General features: G+C 35.6%; 2 protein-coding genes across 3 annotated transcripts; both read left to right on the forward strand.

Annotated features, from left to right (window-relative positions):
- Positions 1–1,529: 1,529 nt before the first annotated feature.
- LOC141835979 (GDP-L-galactose phosphorylase 1-like) lies at positions 1,530–3,867 on the forward strand. Its single transcript, XM_074723396.1, has 6 exons — positions 1,530–1,668; positions 1,742–1,854; positions 1,939–2,241; positions 2,357–2,542; positions 2,662–2,922; positions 3,467–3,867. Exons 1-6 carry the CDS (start codon positions 1,563–1,565, stop codon positions 3,791–3,793), a joined length of 1,296 nt encoding a protein of 431 aa, XP_074579497.1. The 5' UTR covers positions 1,530–1,562; the 3' UTR covers positions 3,794–3,867.
- Positions 3,868–5,374: 1,507 nt separating this feature from the next.
- LOC141835975 (autophagy-related protein 2-like) lies at positions 5,375–24,196 on the forward strand. 2 transcript variants are annotated; one of them, XM_074723391.1, is made up of 14 exons: positions 5,375–5,750; positions 6,666–7,705; positions 8,401–8,546; positions 12,773–13,026; positions 13,135–16,257; positions 16,366–16,478; positions 16,854–17,058; positions 18,243–18,356; positions 20,096–20,203; positions 20,292–20,424; positions 20,869–21,071; positions 21,791–21,987; positions 23,673–23,856; positions 23,941–24,196. In XM_074723391.1, the coding sequence occupies exons 1-13, from the start codon at positions 5,565–5,567 to the stop codon at positions 23,731–23,733; spliced, it is 5,883 nt and encodes a 1,960-aa protein (XP_074579492.1). In that variant the 5' UTR covers positions 5,375–5,564; the 3' UTR covers positions 23,734–23,856; positions 23,941–24,196. The 2 variants fall into 2 exon arrangements, with proteins under 2 accessions (XP_074579492.1, XP_074579493.1); XM_074723392.1 differs by lacking the exons at positions 18,243–18,356; positions 20,096–20,203; positions 20,292–20,424; ... (2 more) ...; positions 23,673–23,856; positions 23,941–24,196 and having other exon boundaries at positions 16,373–16,478; positions 16,854–16,997.
- The last annotated feature ends 1,453 nt before the right edge of the window (positions 24,197–25,649 follow it).

Raw genomic sequence — 25,649 nt, forward strand, 5'->3', positions numbered from 1 at the left:
AGAATTCTCTTATTCATTCATATTTTGTTATTAATATTTTAATTTATATTTATTAAGAAGATTCTGATTTATGAATGAAATCTTGCACTTAAAGGGTCTAACTATTCATAAACATACAATGATCAATTTTTAGGGAAATTAATTAGTTTCAATTATTGTGCTTATAATAATAGTAAAATGATATTAATACGAAAGCAACTACTCATTATGATGGCATAGAGGCTTCTCCTTATATGCAAATAGAATATTCTAAAACAAAAATAAATATGCAAATGGAAAATTATAGAAGATTCTGTCAGAAATAAAAATAAATATAGGATTTTACGGGAATATATTAGAAATATGCTAACTTTAACATTAATGACAATTGGCAAATATTCGACTGTCAATCAAAAATTTAAGTAACATAATTTCTTGGGAGATAGTTGAGTTGGTTATAACGGAATAGATTTACTGAAGTGCTCAAAGATCGAATCTCAACAAAATTAAGATAATATTCTTCTTCTGATCTTGTGGAATCGCTTAGGTGATAGATTCCACGCTAAAGAGGATCATACAAAAAAGAGTTAAAAATGGCTGAAAAAGGATTTCTTTCATAATAAACTACATTGATACTCCGCTGTCTGGAAACGGCGACAACACTGACGTCCCCGTTTCCGAAACGCTGGGAAACGTTTTCATCCGTGGAAACACTGAATTCCGCCCCTGCCGCCTTCGCCAGGCCCCGAAAACGCAAGCCCCTCTGCTCCTTGTTCGCCAGGCTCTTTGTCCGCCCCTTCCAGTGGCTCCCTCCTCAGCAAATTCGCCAGCACGAACACCCCACCGACGTCCATCAGCGCTGCTTCCCCTTCGTGCCCCTTCGTGGCACCCCTTCGCCCTGCCGCCTTCGTTAGGCCCCGAAAACGCAAGCCCCTCTGGCTCATAAAGTATAGCGCTGCCATGCAGTGCTCCTTGTCCGCCCCTTCTAGTGGCTCCCTCCTCAGCAAATCCGTCAGCGCGGACACCCCGTCGGCGTCCATCAGCGCCGCTGCCCCTTCGTGGCACCCCTTCGTGACGATTTGATGAGGTCTTCGACGTTTTCAAAATCTGAAAACTTCAACTATTACCGTTTTCCATTTCTATTTCCGTGTTTTCCGTTTCTCGTCTCTAAGTTCCAGACAGCGTAGCATTGATATTTCTGATAGACACAGAGATCGAAACCCAACCGTTTACCTGTCTTTCGCGCTCACTTCCCCTTATATAATTGGAGGAGAGTAGGCGAAAGGGAGCATCGGAAGGGAAGCCGGCGATTTCCGAGACGAGATCGAGTTTGACAATCACGGCTGGTAGCGTTGGAGCCGGACGGTGGGGATCCCGCCGCCGCTTCCTCCATCTTCCGCAAGTGGAGACCGCTCGTGAGCGTCGCCGCCTCTTAGACAACGAGCGCAGCCCGTCCCCGAACGGTGGTCGCGGCGCCCTACCCTCCGCCGGCGGAAGCCCCTCTGACCTCCTCTTCCTCTCTGGTGGTGGCCGTTCGCCTGCCTGCCCTTTATATCCACTCGCAGTAGGAGAAGGAAAGGATCATGACCATTAAAAGAATCCCTACCGTTCTCTCCAATTACCAGGAGGACGACTCGGCCGAGCCCCGCGGTTGCGGCCGGAATTGCCTCGGCAAGTGCTGTTTGCCTGGTAATCCGCAAAATCCCATCTTTTTTGGTTTGATTTTTTTCCTTGACCTTTTGTATGCTTGTTGGATCTGCAGTCTCCAAACTTCCATTATACTCCTTCAAGGGTGATGCCGATCCCAGGAACTCTTCCGCCGGCACGGACGAACCACCGCCTGATTTCTTCCTCAACAGTCTTTTGCTTGGACAGGTATCGCTCTTCAACAAGATCCTTTCGACTTTGGTTTTCATGTCAGTCTTTCAGTTTCTTAATGCAGTATTGAGGATTTCGTAGTGGGAGGATCGGATGAGCCGTGGCCTGTTCCGATACGACGTGACAGCATGCGAGACGAAGGTAATCCCTGGGGCGTATGGCTTCATTGCGCAGTTGAATGAGGGCCGCCGCCTCAAGAAGAGGCCCACTGAGTTCCGGATCGACCGTGTCCTCCAGCCCTTTGATCCTTCGAAGTTTAACTTCACCAAGGTCGGCCAGGAGGAGGTCCTATTCTGCTTTGAGGCAGGGAAAGGTCGAAAAACTTGCTTCTTAGAGAGTGCTACAGTTGGCGAAGAAAACTCCTTCAATGTCGTCGCTATCAATGTGAGAGCTAATTCCTGCAAGCATTTGTTGTATGATCCTAGTTTGAGAGTCACCCTGCTATTCTTTCCCCCTCTTATCTTCCTGCAACTTGTGCCTGAGCTTGCTACTTGCCCAGGTGAGTCCTATAGAGTATGGCCATGTCCTGCTGATTCCCCTGGTGTCGGATTGTTTACCACAGCAGATTGATCCTAATAGTTTCTTGCTCGCTCTTCATATGGCTGTGGAAGCTGGAAGCCCATACTTTAGGCTCGGCTACAATAGCCTGGGTGCCTTTGCCACCATCAATCACCTGCATTTCCAGGTGACTACTCCGGACTTGTTCAGATAAAAGCTGGTTACTCTATTCTTGATAGCTACTTGTCATTTTATCGAATTCACAGATATTGAAAGAAAAAAAAACAAGTTTGTTGGTTTATGCAGGCTTATTTTTTGTCCATGCCTTTTCCTGTGGAGAGAGCTCCTACTCAAAGAATTCCGGTTGCTAAAGGTCTGTGCCAGACTGGAGTGAAGATCTCACGAATGCTGAATTATCCAGTGAGGGGGCTTGTTTACGAGGGAGGAAATAGTTTGAGAGACTTATCTGATGTGGTTTCCAAGTCTTGCATGTGTCTTCAAGACAACAATATCCCATTTAACGTTCTTATTTCTGATTCCGGCTGGAGGATCTTCCTCTTTCCCCAGGTAAATAATTGTTTCCATTTCTATTTCTTTATGTAATTTTTTACATGAACTTGATAGTCAGATTCAAGATAAGATTCTTTGATGTGTTATTCCCAGGCTATTTCTGATAGCTTTTGCAACCTAGTCTGACTATGATTTCAGTGTTTGGCACTTAGGAAGCAACAAATAACAAAGAATAATGTATTAGGATCATAAAGATACATTCCAAGATGAACATAAATGTTATAATTAGATTAAGTAAATCAAAGAAAATAAGAGTTAAAAGGGCAAAGGATAGAAAGAGACAGTATACAGTTTCCTGTGAATACAGTTTCGGTGGAGGTAAGATTCATGGCTGCTTTATGGTGCACTCTTTCAACAACAAGAGAAAACAACTTCAAGAATCGATAATCCCATAATGGGTTTTATGGAGAGATTCAAGAATTAGCTTCATCTTCTTTACCACAGTCAATTGAATTACACATCCTCTCAAATTTAAACTATGTCAAGATTCATTACTTGGTTCTTTCTTTCTTTCTTTCTTTCTGTTTTCTAATTTCTGCAGTGCTACGCCGAGAAACAAGCCTTGGGTGAGGTGAGTGAGGAGCTCTTAGATACGCAAGTGAACCCAGCTGTGTGGGAGATCAGTGGGCATATGGTGCTGAAGCGCAAGAAAGACTTTGAAGGAGCAACAGAGCAATATGCTTTGAGGCTTCTAGCTGAGGTCTCTCTTTCGGAGGCAAGGTTCGAGGAAGTTAAGGCCTACATCTTTGAGGAACTAGCAGAGTCTGAGAAGGAAAAAATGGAGCTAAAGAAGAAAGAAAACCCCTTATTTCAGTCATCAGCCCTTGCCACTCATCACCTGGTAGAAGGTCTCCTGGTCATGCAGTGACAAAGATGGCTGTGAATTGCACACTGTTGCTGCTATTTCCTTGTATTTTGTATTTATTATTATTATTATTTATTAGTCCCGTTCTGTTTTTATTAAATTTTTTTTTGATGATTTTATTTAATAATTTTAATTATTATGACATCTCTGATTCATATGAATAATATAATGGTGGAGTAGTTATACTTATAATGATTATAACATAAATATTTCATTAGAAATTAATATTAGGTAATAATATATTATAATAATTATGAATTATAGTTATTATAATTTAAAATATTTAATCTCTAGTTACTATTATATTGGAAGTATGAATCCTAACTATTATAATTATGTTTAAGTTTTTCTTAATGTTGTAGTAATTATCATGTGTGTAGTTGTTATAATAGAATATTTTTGGAACAAAAGTCTAGGTGGGATGGATGAAATATTATTTTGATGATAAATAAAGTTAGAAACACTTTTTTGACGACAGTGATGAAAATAATAATCTTTTATTTTTTTCCCTTTAAAATTTTTTTCTATCCTATCGGGATTAGAGCCGTCAATTTGAATTGGATATGTCATCTATTTCGTTAAATAATTTAAATAGATTAAGTTAAAATTTTATCAATTGATTTTAAATTTGTGATCTGCGATTTACAATCTACGTGATTGATTTATGACGGATTTGGATTGATTTGTTTATTTATTTATTTTTAAAATAAAAATAAAAAATTTAATTGATTAGTAGAGTTTGATCTGTTTTAATCATAATCTAAATTTAAAAATTTTAATTTGATCCATTTAAATTGTAATATAAATTTAAAAGTTTTAATATTTTATATATATTTTTTATTTTTGACAAGTCTATAGGTTAATCTGTATTAGATTGGATTGAAAATTTTTTAATTCGTCAAGTTTACGATGAATTGAAGCGCCTGCTATGAATTGATTTATTCGTGATCAATTGCAGAGTTCTAGTCACACCCTCCTCAACGAGTAAAATTAATTATACAATATAATAAAGGAAACAAAAAAAATAAAATTAAAAAGCAAATTATTAAATAAATTAAAATTGAATCAGATTTTTTTTTGTCTTTTATGTTTTCAGTATTTTCATCCGTGATAAAATGGCAAATTATTTTTTAAAAATATTATTTTTCAAAAAAACTATATAGACATATAAAATTTTATTAATCAATTTGAATTTGAATTTTTTAAGCATTATAAATTACTTAATTCAACTTATTAATTCTTAAATTTTAGATAGGTATGCCATCATGTGGCTACGTTAAACTATATTCATTTCGGAATTAGTTTCAAAATTTTATTTCAATTTATATATCAACTGAGTTTATTCAAAACATTTTTATATTTGCCCATAATTAAAATTGAATTTTCATAATTAAGTTTTGTTCTTCCAGCACCACTGGAAAAACCATAAGAATTAGAGCGCACGTGACTCCTCGCACGTGGCGTGTCTCGACGAGCAACCGGGCCGCCGCGTTTCTTAATTCGTGAAATAACTCGTGAGATAAATATCAAAGGGGCGACGTTATCATAGTACTCTCTCTCATCATTTCTTGCGGATTCCTAGTTGCCGTCGCGCAATCTCTCATCTGATCCTGCGATATTTCCTGGTCGTCTCGATCCGCCGTGCTGCTGTAAATTGATCGAAGAATCGGATGGTAGCGTTAGCGTGCGCCGGTTTCCTTCCCTCGCCTCCTTCGCATCCTCGTCATTTGATGGGCAAACCCTAGAGGGAGGAGCAGGAAGACACCTTAATCCAATGTTCTCGCGGTGGAACTTCTCGCGGGCGAGCGTGATCAAGCGCGTGTGCAAGTTCCTGCTAAAGAAGAAGCTTGGGGAGGTGATTTTGGGCGACATCGACCTCGATCAGCTCGATGTCCAGCTCGGCACCGGCACAATCCAACTCTCCGACCTCGCGCTCAACGTTGATTTCCTTAACCAGAAGGTGATCCCAACGATGTTCCTTTCTCGTGCGTTCTCAAGTTGATTTCTGTCTTGCTTGCTGATTAGCAATTGGGATGGATTGGGAGGATGTTTGTTTGTTCATTCGTTTATATTGTTTTCAATTCTTCTTCCACTATCCATTTCCTGTACAAAGGAAGTAATTTGTTACTGGAACTTCACATTTCGTTGATTCTCGCAGAAATTTCGACAGTTTCTTTTGGTTTGGTTTGTCTGCTTATTGCAGGATTGGCAAATCCCAGTGCATTTGTTATAAGAATTATAATCCCAGTGAGAGTAATATTCTGCCTTTTATATTAGAAGAAAGTGAGAAGTACCGGGTTGTGGATTTTGTTTACATAGACTCGAGCTGGATGATTGTTGTTGCGTGCGTCTTTTCAGCTTTTTTCCTTAGAGATAAATCCTTTCGAGAAATATTGCACGTTTGTTGTTGGATTCACACAATATTTTCATTGTTTGAAAAAAAAAGTTATCTTGGCTGATCAGCATAGTACTTGGTCACTTCATGGCAACAGATGAACTAGGTTGAACTTTGGAAGATTTTGTGAATGCCATAAAGATTCCTTATGAGAATTTTTCTCCACTTGAAAAATGTAATGATCTAATATTTTCCTTATGGTAACATTATGTGATAACCATGGTGGTTCTATTATGAAGAATCTAATTCAGTGAGTAGCATTTAGCTATTGCGACCTTCTTTGAGTTATTTCATCTTGATGAAGTGAAATTTTTTCCTTTTTTGTTTGCATTTAAACATTGTTTTTGTCTTTCATTCGGGGGGAAAATAATCCTACTTACTTATTTAGTTCCTTCCATATTGTACATTCTTTTTCTTATGTATGTCTTATTGTTGGTTCCTTTATTTCTAAACTATGATCTACCTTTCTTCCCATTTCAGATTGCTGGTGCACCAATTGTGGTTAAAGAAGGATCAATAAAGTCTCTATCAATTAAAGTTCCCTGGAAACTGAGGAATTGTGAGATAGAAATTGATGAGATTGAGCTTGTGCTCGGACCATTTAATGGGAGTTGTGCTACTCAGGCAAATGCTGACAGTTCATTGCCACATGATTGTCAACATCTTATGAATGACAATCCTGATAGGATTGAGCGTGAGATTGCTCAGGATTGCCATGGTTCTATCCCTCTAGACGTTCATGAAGGAGTTAAAACAATTGCCAAAGTAGTGAAATGGTTTCTTACTAGCTTTCATGTCAGACTAAATGGGGTCATAGTTGCATTTGATCCTCAGTCACATCTGGATGAAAGAAGAGGCAAATCCCGTAGGCTTCTAGTTCTTCGAATTAAAGAAACTGAGTTTGGAACTCATCTTTCAGAAGATTCAATGGCTAAGTTAACAAACTTCATGAAATTCCAAAAAGCTAATGTTGAGTTTCTTGAAATGGATGATATAGATGAAGGCTTGGAGCTTGACAATGTTACAGGGAGAGGCCTTAATGGAAGGTTCTTGAATCATGATACCACTTCAATTTTGACCGGGGCAGATGGTGGGTTCTCAGTGACATTAAACTTGAGCATTCCATGGAAGAATGGATGTTTGGATGTAAGTAAAGTTGACGCGGAGGTTTCAATTGACCCAATAGATTTAAGGGTCCGACCCAGCAGTATTAGTTGGGTGATAGCTATATGGAATTCTCTCAAGAACACCAAAGCATCTGAATGTACACACTATCATAAAGCTTCAAATTCATTCAACTCCCCTTATAGAAACCATACAGCTGTGACAAATACTATCTATTTAGATGTTGATGCTGATACACTCATGAGGGGTAGTGAACTAAGAAGTGTGTTTTCTGCAATCACTCCAGAAACAGTTCCTGATGCTTTGCTTATGAGGACAAACTTCATTCATGATTGGGTCCCACAACATCTTTATCAAGAAGATCCTAGTAATATGGTGCCAGACCTAAGTGCAAGGTTTGTTTCTTAATTTGGATGATTATTGCATAGAATCACAGGGCAGTATGGTTCATCTCATTATGCAACTCCCCTCTCATTAGTCATCATCTTAGCAATGTGACTTGATCTAAGATTGTTATATAGACATGCAATTAGCAATTGTTCTCTTACTGTGGTTAGTGTGATCCTCCTTTTTTCATTATGTTGTCTGAGCTAGTCTCGTGAGCATTTGTTTAGCTGTCAAAATTAAGTTCCTTTAATCAAGTTATTAACTATTAAATGATCATAATTAAACTTACTAGAAAAAAATTATGGAAAGAGTCTCTTGATAGATATCCAAGTTGATGGTTCTACACTTCATCACTTCGATTCATTGAGCTTTGATAAGATTCATTTCGGATATCTGTGCATACACTGGTCTTTCTCATAATTTTTGCTGTTCTTATTTTCTTACAACCTTCTTGTCAATTGCCATTTATGATGCTCTTATTCAGTGGCAGAACAAATTATCAATCTATTCATTCAATGTCTTGATAATTAGAATTATAATGGGTTCAACAAATTATCATTTTATTATATAAGTTCCTTGTTTATATATTTCAAGAAAGTGGGGTTAATGTGATTCTGTCACTGCTTTTATGTTTAGTTTCTTTTTTTCTATCATAATTTTCATTGTGAATGATCTCTGAATCAATTATGATTATTTTCTGCAGCGTTGATCAATTCTTTGAATGTTTCGATGAAATAAGTTCTCAAGGGTACTCAAGTACCGGAAGTATATGGAACTGGACACGTTCTGTTTTCAATGCAATATCTGTTGCATCTAATCTTGCTTCTGGGATGGGCGATGTAGCTAAAGGTAATTTATATTATTTAATTACCTTTCACTCGATAGTAATTTCTTCCTAGTATTGTTATATGTTCTTGGTTTAATTTATGATTGCAGTGTTATTCCTACTATTTGTGTAGTTTTCATGTGAATTTTCGTTCTCTTGAATATGTCCATGGGGGGAGAAATTCAACAAGATATAAACATGCTTGTGTTGTTCAAAGCACAATTGGACATGCAAATCTTTGCTCGAGTTGAGCGTTAACATTGTCTCTTAATATAAATGCTCTCAAGGAACACATAATAAGTGATTTTCAAATTGCTCTTGTCATGACCAAGGCCTCATTATAATATCCATCGTTGCATCATAATCACAAAATAGCAAACATCTACTTAAAGCTGAAATAATAATAAAAGTTGAAGATTTTATCAAGTAATTTGAAATAAAATACTTAAAGTTGAAATAGTAATAGATGCTGAAAATTTATAAGTAAACTAAGACAAATAACTGAAATTCATGTTGGCAAAATAAAAGTATACTAAATCAGGAATGTGCATAAAGGAAATAAAACAATAAAGTTATCACACAACATGAAAATAAAGTGACATTGAAACTCGTCTCAAAAAGTAGTCATCTGGGTACCTCAAAACATAACCCAAAACTAAAACAAAAATCTAACCTCCAGCGATTGCCTTAAGTTTGCTACTTTGAAGTTAAAGGACATGGGGCATGAGCCCACAAGTGTAGAGTGGCGTAAGAGAGCATGTACATGACATAATATCATGAAGGCAAAATAAAATAAAATTTAGCATGTTAAATGAATTTCATGTTCCCTTAGCATGAAACATGAATTGGTCATTTCTTGTTATTTGCTTTTTAATTTCAAGTTCACCTTTCTCTTATATTTTCTCTTTTATGCTTTTGTAGATTATTTTTCTTTATTTTATCTGAAATAAATATATATCATATAAAATGGTGACTGACCCATAGTTCACCCAATAAAGAATGATTGAAATTCACAAAAAGATATCTCATATAGAAGGCAAATGACCTGCAATCCATCCAGTAAAGAATCACCAAAAAACACACACAATTCGAGAGAGTGTGACTTGCTATACTCAGATGAGCGGAAGGACATCTGTCCTCACATAGAAATAAGCCATAATAGCCCCACATGATGTGCTAATGAACCAAGGTCCCTCAAGGGCACAAAGTCAAGACTCAAGTATGTCTTCAATTGTTCTCTTGTTACGATATAAGAAATTACACATTAATTACACTAGGTTTCAATTTTTCATATTATCTTTATCTTAGTATCATGATGTGTGCTTGTCTCTTTAGTTACTCTAATTACATGATTTATTATTAATCAATTTTCTACATGAAAATGTTCAAAAGTATTAAACAATTAGATATAAGTATAAACCCTAAACCCTAAAACCCAACTAAAAGATACGTAGCAAACGAAATAGTACTAAGTCACTTTTCAAAAAATTCCTCCTGTGTGTATCAATAACATGAAGTGAAGCTCACACAAAAAAAATCTGTTTCAATTCACTTGTTTAATTCAACAACATATTTATCTATTTTTCATATCATAATTAAGCAACTTATTTGACATTCACTTTTGAAAAAATTATCATAGTTATCAATATCATATATTTAAATTTCTATAAGGATTCAGATTGCACCAGCTTGCCTAACGGAAATGTGGATTAACATGAATACACCAAGGAACACAAATAACTCACTTGAAATATAATATATGTTAAAGAAAGAATAAGTTATGAACACCATAACGCCTTATGTTACAACAACGATAATAAATAAGAATAACACGCATGCTACCCCTCTACCATGCTGCCTTTGATAGTACAATAGTGACAAGTACCATATAAAATAATATGCATTCATATTGTAACACAAGAGAAAACAATAGTAATTCCCAAAATTAAACTAAGATGCACAAATATTACCCTAACAGACAATAAATAAATAAGGTTACTAAGTAGGATGTTAATCCCAAATGCCTCTTCAATCTATGTAGGAACACACATGCTATCCTAGAATAACATTAGTAATATGCTTTGTCTGACTCAAGCAATAAAGTTGCGACTACAAGTTTATAATCCAACCAAGTACGAGGGAGAGGAAACACTCACCAACAACAGGCAGCGAGGGTTCTAATGATGAAAATATCTAATTCGAGAGAAATAAGGATCACTTGTTCTCTTTTCCATTCCTAACACAGCTTGAGAAGTTGATGGCGACCATCCATGGAGAAAATGCTATGAGGGGGAATTCACCAAGTGAGAAGAGAAAAAGAAAAGGGAACTCTGGCTTCTTCCTTTGTTGGTGGAAACACGGGTGAGCACTGTAGGTGCTCAGCTTGGTTTGGCTTAAATGAAGGCAAAGGAGATTTTCATGACCTAGCTTCATAACAATTGCCAATTGCGAAGGATCACACAACTTGATGGAAAAAGGAAAGCTCTAAGGACACGATGGAGGGCAAAGGTGTTGCAATAAACACTTTCGGCGATAAGGATTACTAGGGCTAGGGCTTTCACAACTGTAGGAGGAGGTTGCCACAGGATGAGGTGTCAGATGGGGAGAGGAGACTTTGCCAACGATCGTGTGAAGTAGGAGTCACAAGGTTGCTTAATTGTGATTTAGGCTACCTCACAAGTTTGCTTGATTGCGATCACAAGGCTGCCATGCCATGAGAAGAAATCACAAAGAGGGGTTTAAGGTCGCAGTGCTGGGTGTCACAATTTTGCAAGAAGGGAGGATGATGCAATAAGGGTTTCATGAGAGAAGGGGGAGTTGGGTCATGCGGTAAACATACAGTGAAGGAAAGGTAAGAAAAAAATAGATAAGATGCCCTTTGATTATTATTACCACTGAAGGTACACCGTGCAAGATTCTAGAACAAAGCAATAAAATTGCCAAATGAAATCATATCTTATTCTGGGAGGCTGGCAAGGTCTTCCTATTTTTCCTCTCCTTTGACAACCTTCTACAGAGCAACCACATAATTTATTGCTTTATAGATGCAAATTCCTAAGAAATTCTCATAAGACTATAGTTTTAGGTGTACACAACTATCCATCACATGACAATGAGAGATGTCTTAAGTAGATTTGATGAACTAGATTCAATCAACTATATGGCCTAACACTCTGGGTTCAACTTATCTAGCTTGATTTTGATTGAAACTAAAAACAATTACTTAATGTTAGCTCATAATTGTAGAAAAAATTCTATCATTCTTCCACTTGGATAACATTAATTAATAACTCCTTTTGTTTTGTAACAAAATAGTTATGTATTGTACTTAGTAAAGAATTTGGTCAGGTTTTAAAAATAAATTTATGTGGCTATAAAACAAGTTTAATTCATATATCGACATTTCAAAACATTTTGGTCTCATGAAGATATCAACATTAATTTTTGACAAAGATTTGCATTATCCAATGATAAAAGTTTAATCAAAATTACAAACATGAATGTTTAGCAGGAAAATAACATTCTTAATGCGACCATGAATGATATTTTTATTGTTGGTCCTATTTATGAATTTTCCAGTTCTTCTAAATTGGATGAGAAACCTATGCCCTTATTTTCTTGTAACTTGTATGAGAAAATAACTTTATGAGTCTTTATAACAATACAAGTGGTCTTTATATAAATGCAAAGAGTTATACAGTTTAGGCCTACACAACCATCCATCACATAACGATGAGAGATCTCTTGACATTATTCAATCATCCAATATGGGTTAACATTGTGGTTTCCACTTATCTAGTCAGAGTTTTTATTATAACTAAAACTAACTATTTAATAATGTTAGCCCATAATTATGGAAAAATTTCAGCATTTTGATCTATTGGTAGCCTAAGTTAGTTGTATCTAGGTAGGTTTAGACTAAATGCATATGTTCTCCTCTGCCTAACCATGATTTGGAAGTCAATTGTTTACTTCTTTTTTCAATCTCTCTTCTCATGTTGCTATCCTCTGATCTTTCAAAATGCAGCCCAGCCTACCATAGTGTCAGGCTTATAACAAGGCCCAAATAGTTGGATCATTTGTTTGATCTATGAGTCTACTTCTTTTTGGTTGCTTTGGCAATAAACATCTATTAATTTAGGGCACTGCACTAGAACAAATGCATTAATTAGATCTTTTCTTTTACTGTTTAATAACACCAGTTGTATAATAATTGGCAAAACATCTATTTGCATCTGTTTTGATTCAGAACAACATGTGGAGACTAGTTTACAAGCTGCAATAGCTGGTATCAGTGTCATTGTTTTCCTTGGTGATGATCAGCATTATTTATGTGGTTCAAACAATTTATTTGAGCCATTATTGGATGAGATAAATTCTAGGTCATTAAGCTGTCCTTCATCGGCAAATATTGCTGTTTCCAGATCAAACAAAGTTACTCCTGTTGATAACAAGATGCATCACATTGAAGCGAAGTGTCATAATTTAGTTCTAGAATTCGAGGTGAAGGTTTCTCTTCCACTCCTTGTTATGCTTTACCTTTCAGTATTTGAATTCTATTTCCTATCAATTGTATGCCAACTAATTTGAGATATTTGATGAAGCGAACAGACATATTCTGGAAATACAAAATTTAGTGCATCAGTGGAACGTGTCAAAGTTGATGCATACTATGATGCTCAAAGCTATTCCACAGGCTTTCTGTCAGGTGGTGACCAGAATAACTCCAATGAGCAATTGTTTCTAAACCACCATATAAAAGAAAAAATCCAAGATTCTCTTCCTCCATTTCCTTTTTGTATATCAGATTGTGATTCAGATTTGGCTGGGAAGGATAGTACCTTGGGTGGCATAAGTCAGTTTAGGTTGTTTGAGTCATTTGGCAATTGCAGCTGTAAGTTGAATGTCAACCCAAAAGGTTCAAATGACTTGATGGCTCTGACATCCTTTGTTGTCTATTTCCCACCTTTCATTTTGTGGTTTCACTATAGTCTAGTTGACATGCTTCTGTATCTCTTTAATCAAGTAAATCACTCAAAGATAAACAATCAAACCAAAGATGTTGAATCTGATATGCTATGTGAAAGGACTACTATCTCATCTTCTGAAGTTGCTAAAACTGACACCTCTTCTATTACAAGTGTGCCCCCAAGAACATTTCTTCAAGGAAATTTAATTCTTCCTCAGTCTAGGATAATCATTTGTTTCCCGCCAGAGTATTATGGAGATTCTCGGAGCTCTTCCCTTTTGGATAAACTCATTGTACTTGAGCATTCTACACCTTTAAACCCTAAAGAAGCTTCGGATTCCTTTTCTTTTCCAAATGTAAATTCTGCAAGGGATCAACCATCCATGTCTTCCAGTTCAATTCACTTGAGTACACAAAACTTGGATGTTTACTTGGTTGAATCTTCAAAGGAAAATGGTTTAGATGGTGGAGTTTGTACTCTAGAAAAACAGTTTTTTTCTTCTGTGAAGATCATATCAGTTAGCGGGATAAGAAAGAATTCAGGTTCTGGAATTACTATGCTATGGCAACAGGGTTCAGTGACTGGTAGTTGGATGGTAGATCGTGTTTGGAGTTTGGCTGTATCACGTGATCAAAACAGAAATAAAATTATTGGAAAAGGATCAGAGTTCTCCTCTATAACTGATGCAGATGACCTTGAGGAGACACACTGTAATATTCGCCAGGAGTTGATTCTTAATTCTTCCTTTTTTTTGCATATTCAGTTGTGTTGTGTATGGATCAATCTTGATAATCATGATTATAAATTTTTGACTTGTTTGCTAAATAATGTCATTGATGGATTTTCGACGGCAACAGTTGGGATGGACAGTAATATAAACACTGATATCATGAAGAAAAATATAGCAGTCACTACCACCGCATCACAAGCATCTGTTCTTGTGAAGTGTGATGCCATAGATGCTTGTATTAGATTAAATGAAACACTCGAGGTTAGTCACTTAATACAAAAGGAGCTACAGGGACTATGGGATTGCTTTAGACTGAAAATTGACAAGTTTGAGTTGCTATCTGTCTCTAACATTGGTGGAAGTTCTGGCACAAATTATTTATGGATCAATCACAGAGAAGGTGATTTGTGGGGTTCTGTCTTTAATGAAGAAAAATCTCCTACTGTTGCACATGATCAAAAATATTCTGAAGTTATACCAGATATATGTCTATTAACCTTTCGGAATTCTGCAATGAAACGGGGTAATGGTGAAGGTGCTAATGCATTGACTTTTGGTCTTGCTGGTACTGGTATAACTAACATGTGGAATCCACTGTTACAACAAAGTTACACATCCATTATTGTCCGATGTGGGACAATTATAGGACCTGGTGGTCGGTTAGATTGGATTAGTTCTATATTATCATATTTCAATTCTTCTGATAAAGAGAAGGAGAATTTGGAGAATGATGGAACAAAATATAAAGTGCTATTTTTCTTGGATTTGGTGGATGTTGCTTTGGGTTATGAACCCTACGCTACAGCAGACTTCGTTGTTGGCAGTAAAGATCCTGACATCAGGCATAATTGTGATTTGGAAGCTGACATAGAGAAAGACACTGCAGTCACAGCATGTCTTTTGGCTGCTTCATCCTTGAGCCTCTATAATCATACTAACCCAGATTCAACCATTGATTACAATATTCATCTGAAGGATGTGGGCTTGCTTATTTCTGAATCACATGTATCCCCATCGGATGTTGATGGTTATTCTATAAGCTATGTTCAAAGGGCGGGATATTCAAAAATTGCTCAGGTTTCCATTCTGCAGGCTATATTAAGAATTAGAGGGCTCTTCTGGGAACTTGAATTTTCAGAATCACACGTCAATCTAGAATCTTGTAGCGACACAACATCTAGCCTTTTCCGTTTGATTGCTCAGCTTCAGCAGCTTTATGCACCTGATGTTGAAGACTCTTTGATGCACTTGCAGTCTCGGTGGAATAGAATGAGAGATGTCTCAAGCAGTTCTTTGCTCTCAACTAGTTATCAAGAGGAACCTACAGGTGGGTTATTGGATGGCATCCTCGAGAATGCTTTTGAATCCAGTCCGACATCTGATTTTTGCAGCATGGCTCATGTTTCGCACAAACAGCACAAGCTAGAGGGCATACTACAGTCTGGAACCTCTGTGGATTCTGCTGCTGCTGATTCATCTTATAGTAAAGGAGTGGGTATATTTTTAGACAAACCTGTTATGCCTCAGGTAATTGAGAGGTACTATCCACCTGACATGCTTCCATCAGCCCAGTCACACTCCATCAATCATTATCCAGTTGAACACGACAAATGCACACTGGATATTTCGACTCATAGAGACACTGAATATAAACAAGGTGGATGGTACGTTGATGATGGCTTTATGATTGTTGAAGACCATATTTCAACAATGCGAAGTCAGCCGGAAGGAAATTCTCTTTTAGAAGGAGAATTTGGATGTGAAAATATTTCCACAGCTGATCATTGCCCACCGAAAGGGAGAATATTTCTTAAAGATATGGAAGCAAGTTGGTGCATGTATGCTGGACTTGACTGGGCTAAATCAAAGGGAATTGATGGAAGAGATAGGAGCACATTCTTGGAGCTTAATTTGGTAGGGTTGTATCTTCAATATGACATATATCCTGAAGGTGAAATTAATGTATCAAAGCTCTCTCTTACAATCCAAGATTTTAATCTGTATGACAGAAGCGATGATGCACCTTGGAAGATGGTACGACTTTGTCTTAGCTTTCTATTACCTTCAATTGTAGTCTTAACACCAGAAATACTGATTAAAGGAACTGACTGAATTCTGAATTATATGTTACTAATGTTTAAGGTTTTAGGCAACTATCATTCAAAAGACCATCCAAGAGAATCCTATGCTAAAGCATTCAAATTGAATTTGGAAACTGTCAGGCCCAACCCAGTCACACCTTTGGAGGATTGCAGGTGATTGTCAGATGCTTTATTTTGTACATTTATTCTATTTATTAGATCATGTAACAATTTTCTCACTTATGTTTAATATTACTTATTTGTAGTGCTAGTAATTGCTTTAGAAAATTGGTTAAGCTACTCAAACTTGCAAACCAGGACATCCCTAATTCCTGACAAAACTTTGATATTCATCAATGCTAAATTCACATATATAACAATATAACCTTGCATGTAGCTTGTTTTATCTGCTTATTATTAAAGAACGATGGAGAATCATGAAAGTTCATAAAAACACCTATATAATGAATTAAAACCTACTTCTTTTCCTGCATTGTGTGTCGATGCTATTTGTTGAATTCATCAGGGCTCATATTTTGGTGTTTTCAGGTTACTTCTTGAGTTTCTGCCTCTTCGGTTGCATCTTGATCAAACACAACTAATTTTTCTCACCAATTTTTTTGGGAATGAATCGTTTGATGACTCCTCTCCTAGTTCACCTAATATTTTGGATGGGTCTGATACATCAATATCAGTGAGCCGAAGGTCTGGAAAGCCACTTGTAGTGGAGGAGGCTCTACTTCCATTTTTTCAGGCTAGTTTTGAAACCATTAATCCTGGTGTTGGCAATTAGAATGTTTTACTGACTTTTTTTATTTTAGTTCACATTTCACAGGTAAAGTATAGCTTCTTTATTAATCTTGGATAATGAATTAAAAGATTTGAACATTAGCAATATACCTCTTATATAAAGTTCAGTAGAAGTGTAAGATTCCTGACCAAATAGTTGGGCTGATGGGTGTTTGTAGTCATTGTTGCTCATTAAATGGTTAACCCCTGAACTTTGTATGGGATCTGATTTCATGTTATAATGATGTTGCCATTATTAAGAGTAATCTATAAATAGTTGGATGAAGGAAATATGATGCTTATCTTTTCATTCAAGAGTTTATGATGCAAACATTATCATCAAGTTGTGTTTCTCCAACTATTTGGGGTCAGCCAAAAGTTTGAGATATGCATGAGAAAAATAAAGAAACATTATGTCATCTTTTCTGCAGTATTACTTACACAGATCTAACCTCAAAATTATTCTGTCATAATGAATTCGACATTAACATATTATCTTAAATCCATAATGAATCAATTTTTGGATCTGGCCAACCAGTTATCTCCTGATGTAGTATACCATACCACTAAGTAGCCAGAATCAAATATTGGCCAATCAAATTCTATTTACAACTTGGCTTATTGGACTTATTCTTTGTCTCCAAGTAAATAACCTTGAAGAAGTAAGTTTGAAAAGCAATCAGGAGGTGAATAATTAGTGCTTCTATGTCGGATTTGGATCAAACTTCTAGATTAGTTACTCAGCCTTTACTGGTCACTAGATGTTGGCATATCCATTACTTTTCAGGTTGTGCTGAATATTATTAAGTTGGATATTGGAAGCCAGGTTTTAATTATTTTCTGATGTCATTAACTAATAATTGGTGTTACTTGAATTGACATTCCAACTAGTAGTGACAAAGACTTTAGTTCTGTAAACAACAAAAATAGTTTCTGACTATATTATATGGTTATATGATTTTCTGCCCCTAATTTTAGTTACAATGGCAGTTTTGTGTTAATCAGTGTTCTACAAAAACTGCTTCAGCATTTTTTTTTGTCATGCTCCTATTCTTCTGAATTGTTGCAAAGTGCAATTATGTGCTATGATATTTGGCAATAGTGGCAAGCCTCATCATGTCTGATCTTTTCCAATCTCTCTCATTGTAGAAATGTGTTGTTAAGGCCCTGATTGTACGGGTTGATTATATCCCTCGTCATTTTGACCCAGCTTCATTAAGAAGAGGAAACTATGCTGAACTTCTCAATTTAGTTCCATGGAAGGTATTTTACTAACTTAAGGTTGCTGTTTTTTCATTCTTCCATTATTATGACTTGAAGAGACAACTGTAGCTGGTCCTTTGGTAGTATACTTGGAGAAATGATGTTTTACTAAGGTATCTCGAGGGACTACTATCACTACTCCACTGAGGCTGGGTTGAATTGTCAGCATCCATTTTGACCTTCCAGTTTTACCCTTTAGGTTGCCATTAGGCACAGTTCATTATGAATTGTACTTGATTTTCTACCTTTTGATGCAATAAACCATAACTTTATAAATGCCATTTGGAAGATCCAATCAGATATAATAGCTGCAAGAAAAATAAATAAAAATGGAACTCATAGGATCATTTCCCTTTTTTTTTGTTACACTCATGTTGCTTTATTGAATAGACTTACATGATGGAATCAGTCTGTTTCCCTCCATGAAAAATTTTGTTGCTTGAACTTATAATAAGTTCCTTGACATCTCAGCTTGTTTTGGTTCTATGATAGTGTATGATAGGACAAACTTGAATATCTACTGGAGGTAGCACGTACATATGTAATTTTGTGAAAGAATTTGCCCAATTAATAGTTTTGGGATAACAAAAAATTTAGTATCTACTAGAGGTGGAAGAACTCACTTAAGTGGTGAAAATGTTTTGTTTGGAAGTGGTTGACATTGGGTTCTGCACACGTGTGACAGAGATGTCACATGTTCTGCACAAGCATGAGTGAGAGTGATGTTGCATACGTGTTTTATATATCATGCAATCATATTTAAGATTGAAATCAGTCATATCTATTTGGGTAGTTGCATTGTGGAACTTTTCAGGGATTGATAAGTGATAATTCTCAAAGACCTGATGAGTGGGGATCTTGAAATGCAGATCCCGCATGTCATACCTGTAAGAGGTGATAACAGAGTCTAATTTGTTTGTCAAGATATCCTGTCTATTACAGAATAATTTGAACCCTCTTATTTTATTTTTTGCTGGAGTATCATGCTTTTTACCTTGTGCCTCACGTGCAATGGTTATTTCCTTTAGTGAGCTCTTTGCTCAATGATGTAGCACAACCGATGAGCAATTCTCATAAAGAAAAAAACTTAGCAATTCTTACCCAAAGCAAAGTTGGCAATTCTCACCTAGAGAAAAGGATATTATAAATTTTATTAACTTCAAAATTACCTAATACATGGATCCTAATCCTTTTTTGTAGAATGATGATTTATTTTTCATAAAAGTCTTAGTTTATTCCAATAAAAATTCTAATTATCCTATTTTTTAAAAAAAAACTAAACAACCTTTTAAAATATTACACTTATTTCTAAAAATTTAAATTCTAACAAATTATAAAAATTAATGACTTGAACAACTATTGCTTTATTCAATTTTTTGTGCTTTTATAGGATATGTTTTTATTATTCCTAAAAGTGAACGTGATTACTATTTTATATTCTATTCAATATTGCATCCTGATGACAAAAATCATGTGTTAGCATTGAAAACTAACATAAATAGATTACATAAATTTGGTCAATTTTGATAAGGGAAATAACTATACTTTTTCAGTCTCCTGTTCACTCGTTTCTTTAGGATCATTTTGTGATTCTGGACTTGTGAGAAAGCTCTTGCATTTCAAATCACTTGAGACTTATATCAATAATTGGTTTTACTAAAATGAAGCATGTGGAAGAGACAAACTCTGTTTCTAGTAAATTTTTGCTATGTTCTGATTCTTGTTGGCTTTGTTTGCAGGGGATCGATTTGAAGCTTAAACAAGTTTGTGCCATTGGGGTTTATGGGTGGAACAATATTTTTGAAACTGTCATTGGGGAGTGGTTGGAAGATATTGCTAACAATCAGGTTGTTTTTCATTTTATCTGCTTCTGCTGGATTAAAATTATGAGGATAATGTATTGGACTGTTATACTAATTAGAATGTGTAGTTTAGGTTCGGGATCTGTTGAAAGGGCTTCCACCCATGAAGTCTTTGTTTGCCGTCAGTTCTGGTACTAAAAAGTTGGTTTGCTTGCCATTAAAAAGCTATAAGAAAGATCATAAGTTGCTGAAGGGAATGCAGAGAGGTAAGCTTTCATGTTCTGCTGTCTTGATAGAGATGATTGTCTTATCTTGTGTTATTTTGATATTTGACTTTAACAACAGATAACTAACCCATTCAAGATGATTAATGTTTCTTGTATAAGATGGCTGCATATCATGTCTTATCCTTGGAAAGTTAATATAACTGTTTAGAAAGTGCAAGATATGGTGATTTTTCCCAAACAATGTAAATAGGGATGATTCATAGTTCTGATATATCTCTGAACAGGAGAGTATCTTGGATTTAATTCTTATAGGAAGTTGGGGGAAAAAAGAACACTGAGTTCTTACAAGAAACTCAAGTTAATCATTATACTTTTTGAGTTGTTATATGCACTAATATTACAGTTGCTGATGTATTCGATTCTTGTGTCTCATCTACATGATTCAAAATTTAGCTCCACTAAATTGTCTGCCTCATTTTGCAGGTGCAATGGCCTTCATAAAGAGTATCTCAATTGAAGCCGTTGGCTTGGGGGTTCATTTAGCTGCTGGAGTCCAGGAAATCTTGCTCCAAACTGAATACATCCTAACAAGTAGTCCTTCGTCTGTACCATTGTCTGAGATAAAGAGGAAAATAACAAGTGTAAGAGCTAATCAACCAGAAAATGCACAGGAAGGTATCCAACAGGTATGATTATTCTCTAGTTTCCCAAGTTATGTTGATGGGTGTGATGAGACTTTATGACTCATGCTTTTCTTTGTGATTCTGTGATTGACGATTAACTACTGCTGAATCCTTTCAAAGTAAAAAACAGCAAGCATATCTATCTTGATGCACTGTGTTACAAGGTTATGCTAAGCACTACATAACAAGCATGCTTGGCTACAAAATTCTTCCACTACTACGCATGATCTTCTGAAGTAATGTCAATGCAGTTGATAATGGACCTCACAACAATACGAGGTGTTTTCATATAGTAGGTGTTACTTTCTAATGTTTCACAACAATGTCACCTATTCGTTGCACATAGCTGAAGCGAAAAAGATAAAATCCCATATCACTGTCTTCTTCATGAGCACAATCAGGAGCATTTTGGGTGTGCATAAAAATTCATTGAATTTTAGACATGATCTTTTGAAGTAATAAGAAATTTTTTGCTCCACTAAACATGTTCTATATAGAGCAATACAGAAGGTGTGACATCTTAATGTTCCATTACTGGAACTGCAGAAACCTGCTAATGGACACAAAACTCAACTAAGTCCCTGCTAGCTACATACTAGGAAGTGAAAATGCTAATCATGTATTTTCATTGTCTTCTTCATAGCACATCAGAGTGTTTTTTCAATTAATGTACGCCCAACAGGAACAGGTATATCAATGATAACTTTCACTCTCATCTGCAGGCTTATGAGAGTCTAAGTGATGGCTTTGGTAGAACTACCTCAGGTTTGCTTGGGAATCCTTTAAAAGCTTATCAGCGTGGTGCTGGTGCTGGTTCTGCTCTTGCAATGGCTGTTCGAGGAGCTCCTGCTGCTGCTATAGCTCCTTTTTCAGCTTCTGCTCGTGCTGTTCACAGCACACTGCTTGGATTGAGGAATAGGTAACTTTTCCTACAGCAAACTGTTTATTTAACTTATTTTATCCATCCTACAAAGTGATTTCTGTTTTATTTGGTGCATAGACTATGTTTTTATCTGCAGCCAAGGAATTTGAGCTGTAGGTTCAAACATATCAGAGAAATTGAAACACCAAACCTTTTAAGCCAACAAAACCAAAATATAGATGATTGCAATTGAATTTAAATAAATAAAATTACTAAATGCTGGAGGATCAACTATTAGAGATTTAGAAGCAAATCAGTTAATAAAACTTGTGGTAGCATGACAATTCCCAAACTCACACTAATGTTCTTGCCTAGTGTTCTATTTTTATGCACCACACTGTTATACCAGGGAATTTGGCAGCGCCAATGAATTTTCTTTCTCCATGAATTGGCTAGATGATTAATTGATTTACCATGGTTCTATTTCGGGAAAAGCAATGGAAGGTCCTCTTAGAAAAATGTGAATGGTTGTCAAGCACTAAAAATATGATCCTTGGCTCACTGATGTTGAAACAAGGAAGCACTTAGTCTATTTTGGTGGAGTCAACTACTTTATATACGCAGCAAAGCGTGTTCTTCTGCTAACAATTTCATTAAGCATCAAAAGTTGATCTCCTTTCAATGTGGTTTACATTTAATAAGCAAAGTATGGTTGAAAAATAACAACACCAATAATGACCACAGGATTAATTACTGCTTCCTTGTTGCATCTTTAAATTCAAGTGTTCCAATGATATTATTTCACAGGACAATTTTAGTAAGCTATTCAATGAAAATAAACATTTTGAACCCTTCAAACTTGAACGTAGGGTTCTTCATGCTCAACTTCATTAATCTGTGTAAATTTTTTTGAAGGATGTATCAGAAGAGAATTCAAGTTCATTAAAATGTTTTTAATCTTTCTTGAAGCATGCATCAGGAGAGAATTCAAATTGGTTAGATGATTTTCTCTTTTTTGCATGTTTGGCCCAAATTAATTTGTTTTTTTTGTCCTTCAGTTATCTGTTCATTTTCAGCTATGTTTTGGTCATTATTCCTATTTCATATTTTTAGATGTTCGTTTGCATTTGAGTCAAATTCAGCTTTGGTGCAAAATAAATCAGAAGAATGTTCTGTCAACCAAGCCGACCCAAGTTAGATTTAATTCCCCCGTTTAAACTTGGTATATGGTCTAGCTTATGGTGAAGGAGCCCTTTGTCTCTGAATAGATGATAAATTAATTCATGTGTTTGATTAAAAAAAAAAAAAGGTGGTTGCCGAAAGAATGAAATTAGTTAGCTTCTTCACAAGCAAAAAATGCAATGTTTTAAGCTTCTCAATTTCTATGTTCAACCCTTAAAAGCAAGGATTGTGGTCTCATGATCTGTTACCGCCCATAGCTCTGACTCAAAAGGATGTCGAGACTGATAAGAATACCCAGTTTTGTGTGCCACCTGAGGTTGTTGAGGGCAGTTGAATTTATTTGTGGGTAAAGGATTTGATTTGGTGATAAGAATCTTTATGCTGAAGCTTATTATCATTGCTGAAATATGACATAATAAACGCTAAACATTCTAAAATTTTCCCAGCTAACCTGCTCTAGTTATTTTGTTTTTCAAAATTTCTAGTTAGGTAAGATTGAAACATTAAACTCCTTATCACTGAGAACCTATTTTGTTAATTGTGAGCTTTTAAAATTGCAGCATGGATCCCGAACACAAAAGGGAATCAATCGAGAAATACCAGGGGCCTTCCCAGTCTTAAGATTGACATTTTTCTCGTATTGGTGAACTTGCATGTGTCCATGTACATGGCATTTCGCGACTGTTGTGGGTCATTTCTGCTCATATGCTTGCTCTCAGTGCCTGGGTAGAATGCTAAGTCACTGTAAGTGCATCCTCATTGTTAGCAATTTCACTCCTCCAATTTCATCTTCATTGAACCATGATTCATACTTCTTGGATGATGCAGGTTGATTCAAGCCAGAATAACATGGCTACCGCTGTACAGAACTAGGTAATCCATGCGTTGGCCTTTTTTTTTTTTTGGTCAAGATTGTAAATGTAAAATTTGTACATTGAGCTTGCTCATTGTTTATTGTTCATATTCTTTGGACTCTTGGAATAGCTAGGTTAGGTCGACGTATTACATGAATAATACAGATTTATCATTGGGAATGGTTGTAAATATGATTGTCGCATTTGTTGGTTGTCGCATGTTCCTGTCATCATTGTTTGTTCTTGTTTCAAGTTACTCTTACGGTTGATGATTCTTGACTGAAGGCTGATCGTATATTTATGTTGGCATTTCGTAATTAAAAATTGATCTTGGATGTCTAATTAATTATGAAGGTGGCATGGAATCCATACAATAGGATTAAATATTTAATTAAAATCAAACGGATCAAATTATTCGAAATTGAATTAATTAAATTAATAAAAAAATTTTAATTAGTATCAGGTAATCAGTTTTTCAGGTCAATTAATTCTAAAGGTGATAAATCTTATTCTATAAAAGTTTTTCATTTAACATTTAGGTAAATGGAAAAGTGCTATACCAAACAGCTCATAGTTTAATTTTTCATAATAGTGAGAATTCAGTCCTTAGACTGTGCTCTACCGTTGCATCAGGATGAATCCGTTGCATAGGATGAATGATTAAATCGAATTTTATTATTAAAATTGAATGAATTGAATTTTATAACCAAATTAATCATTTTTTTTAAATAAAAAATAAAATTTTTTAATAAAAACTTAATTGCTTTAATAAAAAGTAAAAAAAATCTCAATATTTTTTTATTATTGAATAAAAATTCAATTTAATCGAATCTCAATTTAAAATGGAAATCAAAATGATTTAATTAAAATAATCAATATTCTTTTTTAAAAAATAATCTTCCAAATAAACAAAATCAAATTTCTGAATTAATTCAATTCAATCTGTTATTTCAATTGAATCAGAATTTTACTCACTCTTACACTCATAGGAAAATGTATTATAGTAAAAGATGAAATCTACTATTCCAACAGTTCCACACGATCGGTTGTATGATCATCTGTGAAAAGGTAAATCAAAAAATTATAATTGATCAAGAGGATATTGCTTCGATTTCGTCGAAATTTGACTCTTGTCCACTACAATAAATCTATCCCACAATAGTTAATTCAATTATGCCTCAGATAATAATAAAAGATGCATATAACAATGGAAGGTGTCTTAGCTCATGTCTTTTCATGTAGTTTGGAGACCTTGAACTTAACCACTAACTACTATTTGAGAAATAGTTCCACATCAAGATGGTACCTTCTTTTTAGGGACCAATTCAATCAAAAAAGCTTCCATATACGCGGGATCATTGATTCTTCCATGCATCGATCAGCCTCGTTCTAAAAAATATCACACTCACACATATGACAATCAATAACCACCAAGATGTCTCCTTTCTTTTCCATTAGCTTTTTCTTTATTCTTTCTTGGATTTTGCCTCCCTCAAGATTCAAATTGGAACTAGTGAAAACCCTACTTGTGTATTGTCTTGTAGTCACCTCATCACATGCTCTGAAACCCTAAACCCTAATTCTGCATGCTTTCTAGCCACCAAATCACCTTTTGCTGCCCAGCAAAATGGTGAATGAATTTGTTTAAGCAAAGATTTGACTGCAAACTAGAGAGAAGAGAAA

This window comes from Curcuma longa, chromosome 10 (genome assembly GCF_044706935.1).
Source record: "Curcuma longa cultivar G26 ecotype Majalengka, Jawa Barat chromosome 10, ITB_CL_G26_1.1, whole genome shotgun sequence".
NCBI classification, from domain to species: domain Eukaryota; kingdom Viridiplantae; phylum Streptophyta; class Magnoliopsida; order Zingiberales; family Zingiberaceae; genus Curcuma; species Curcuma longa.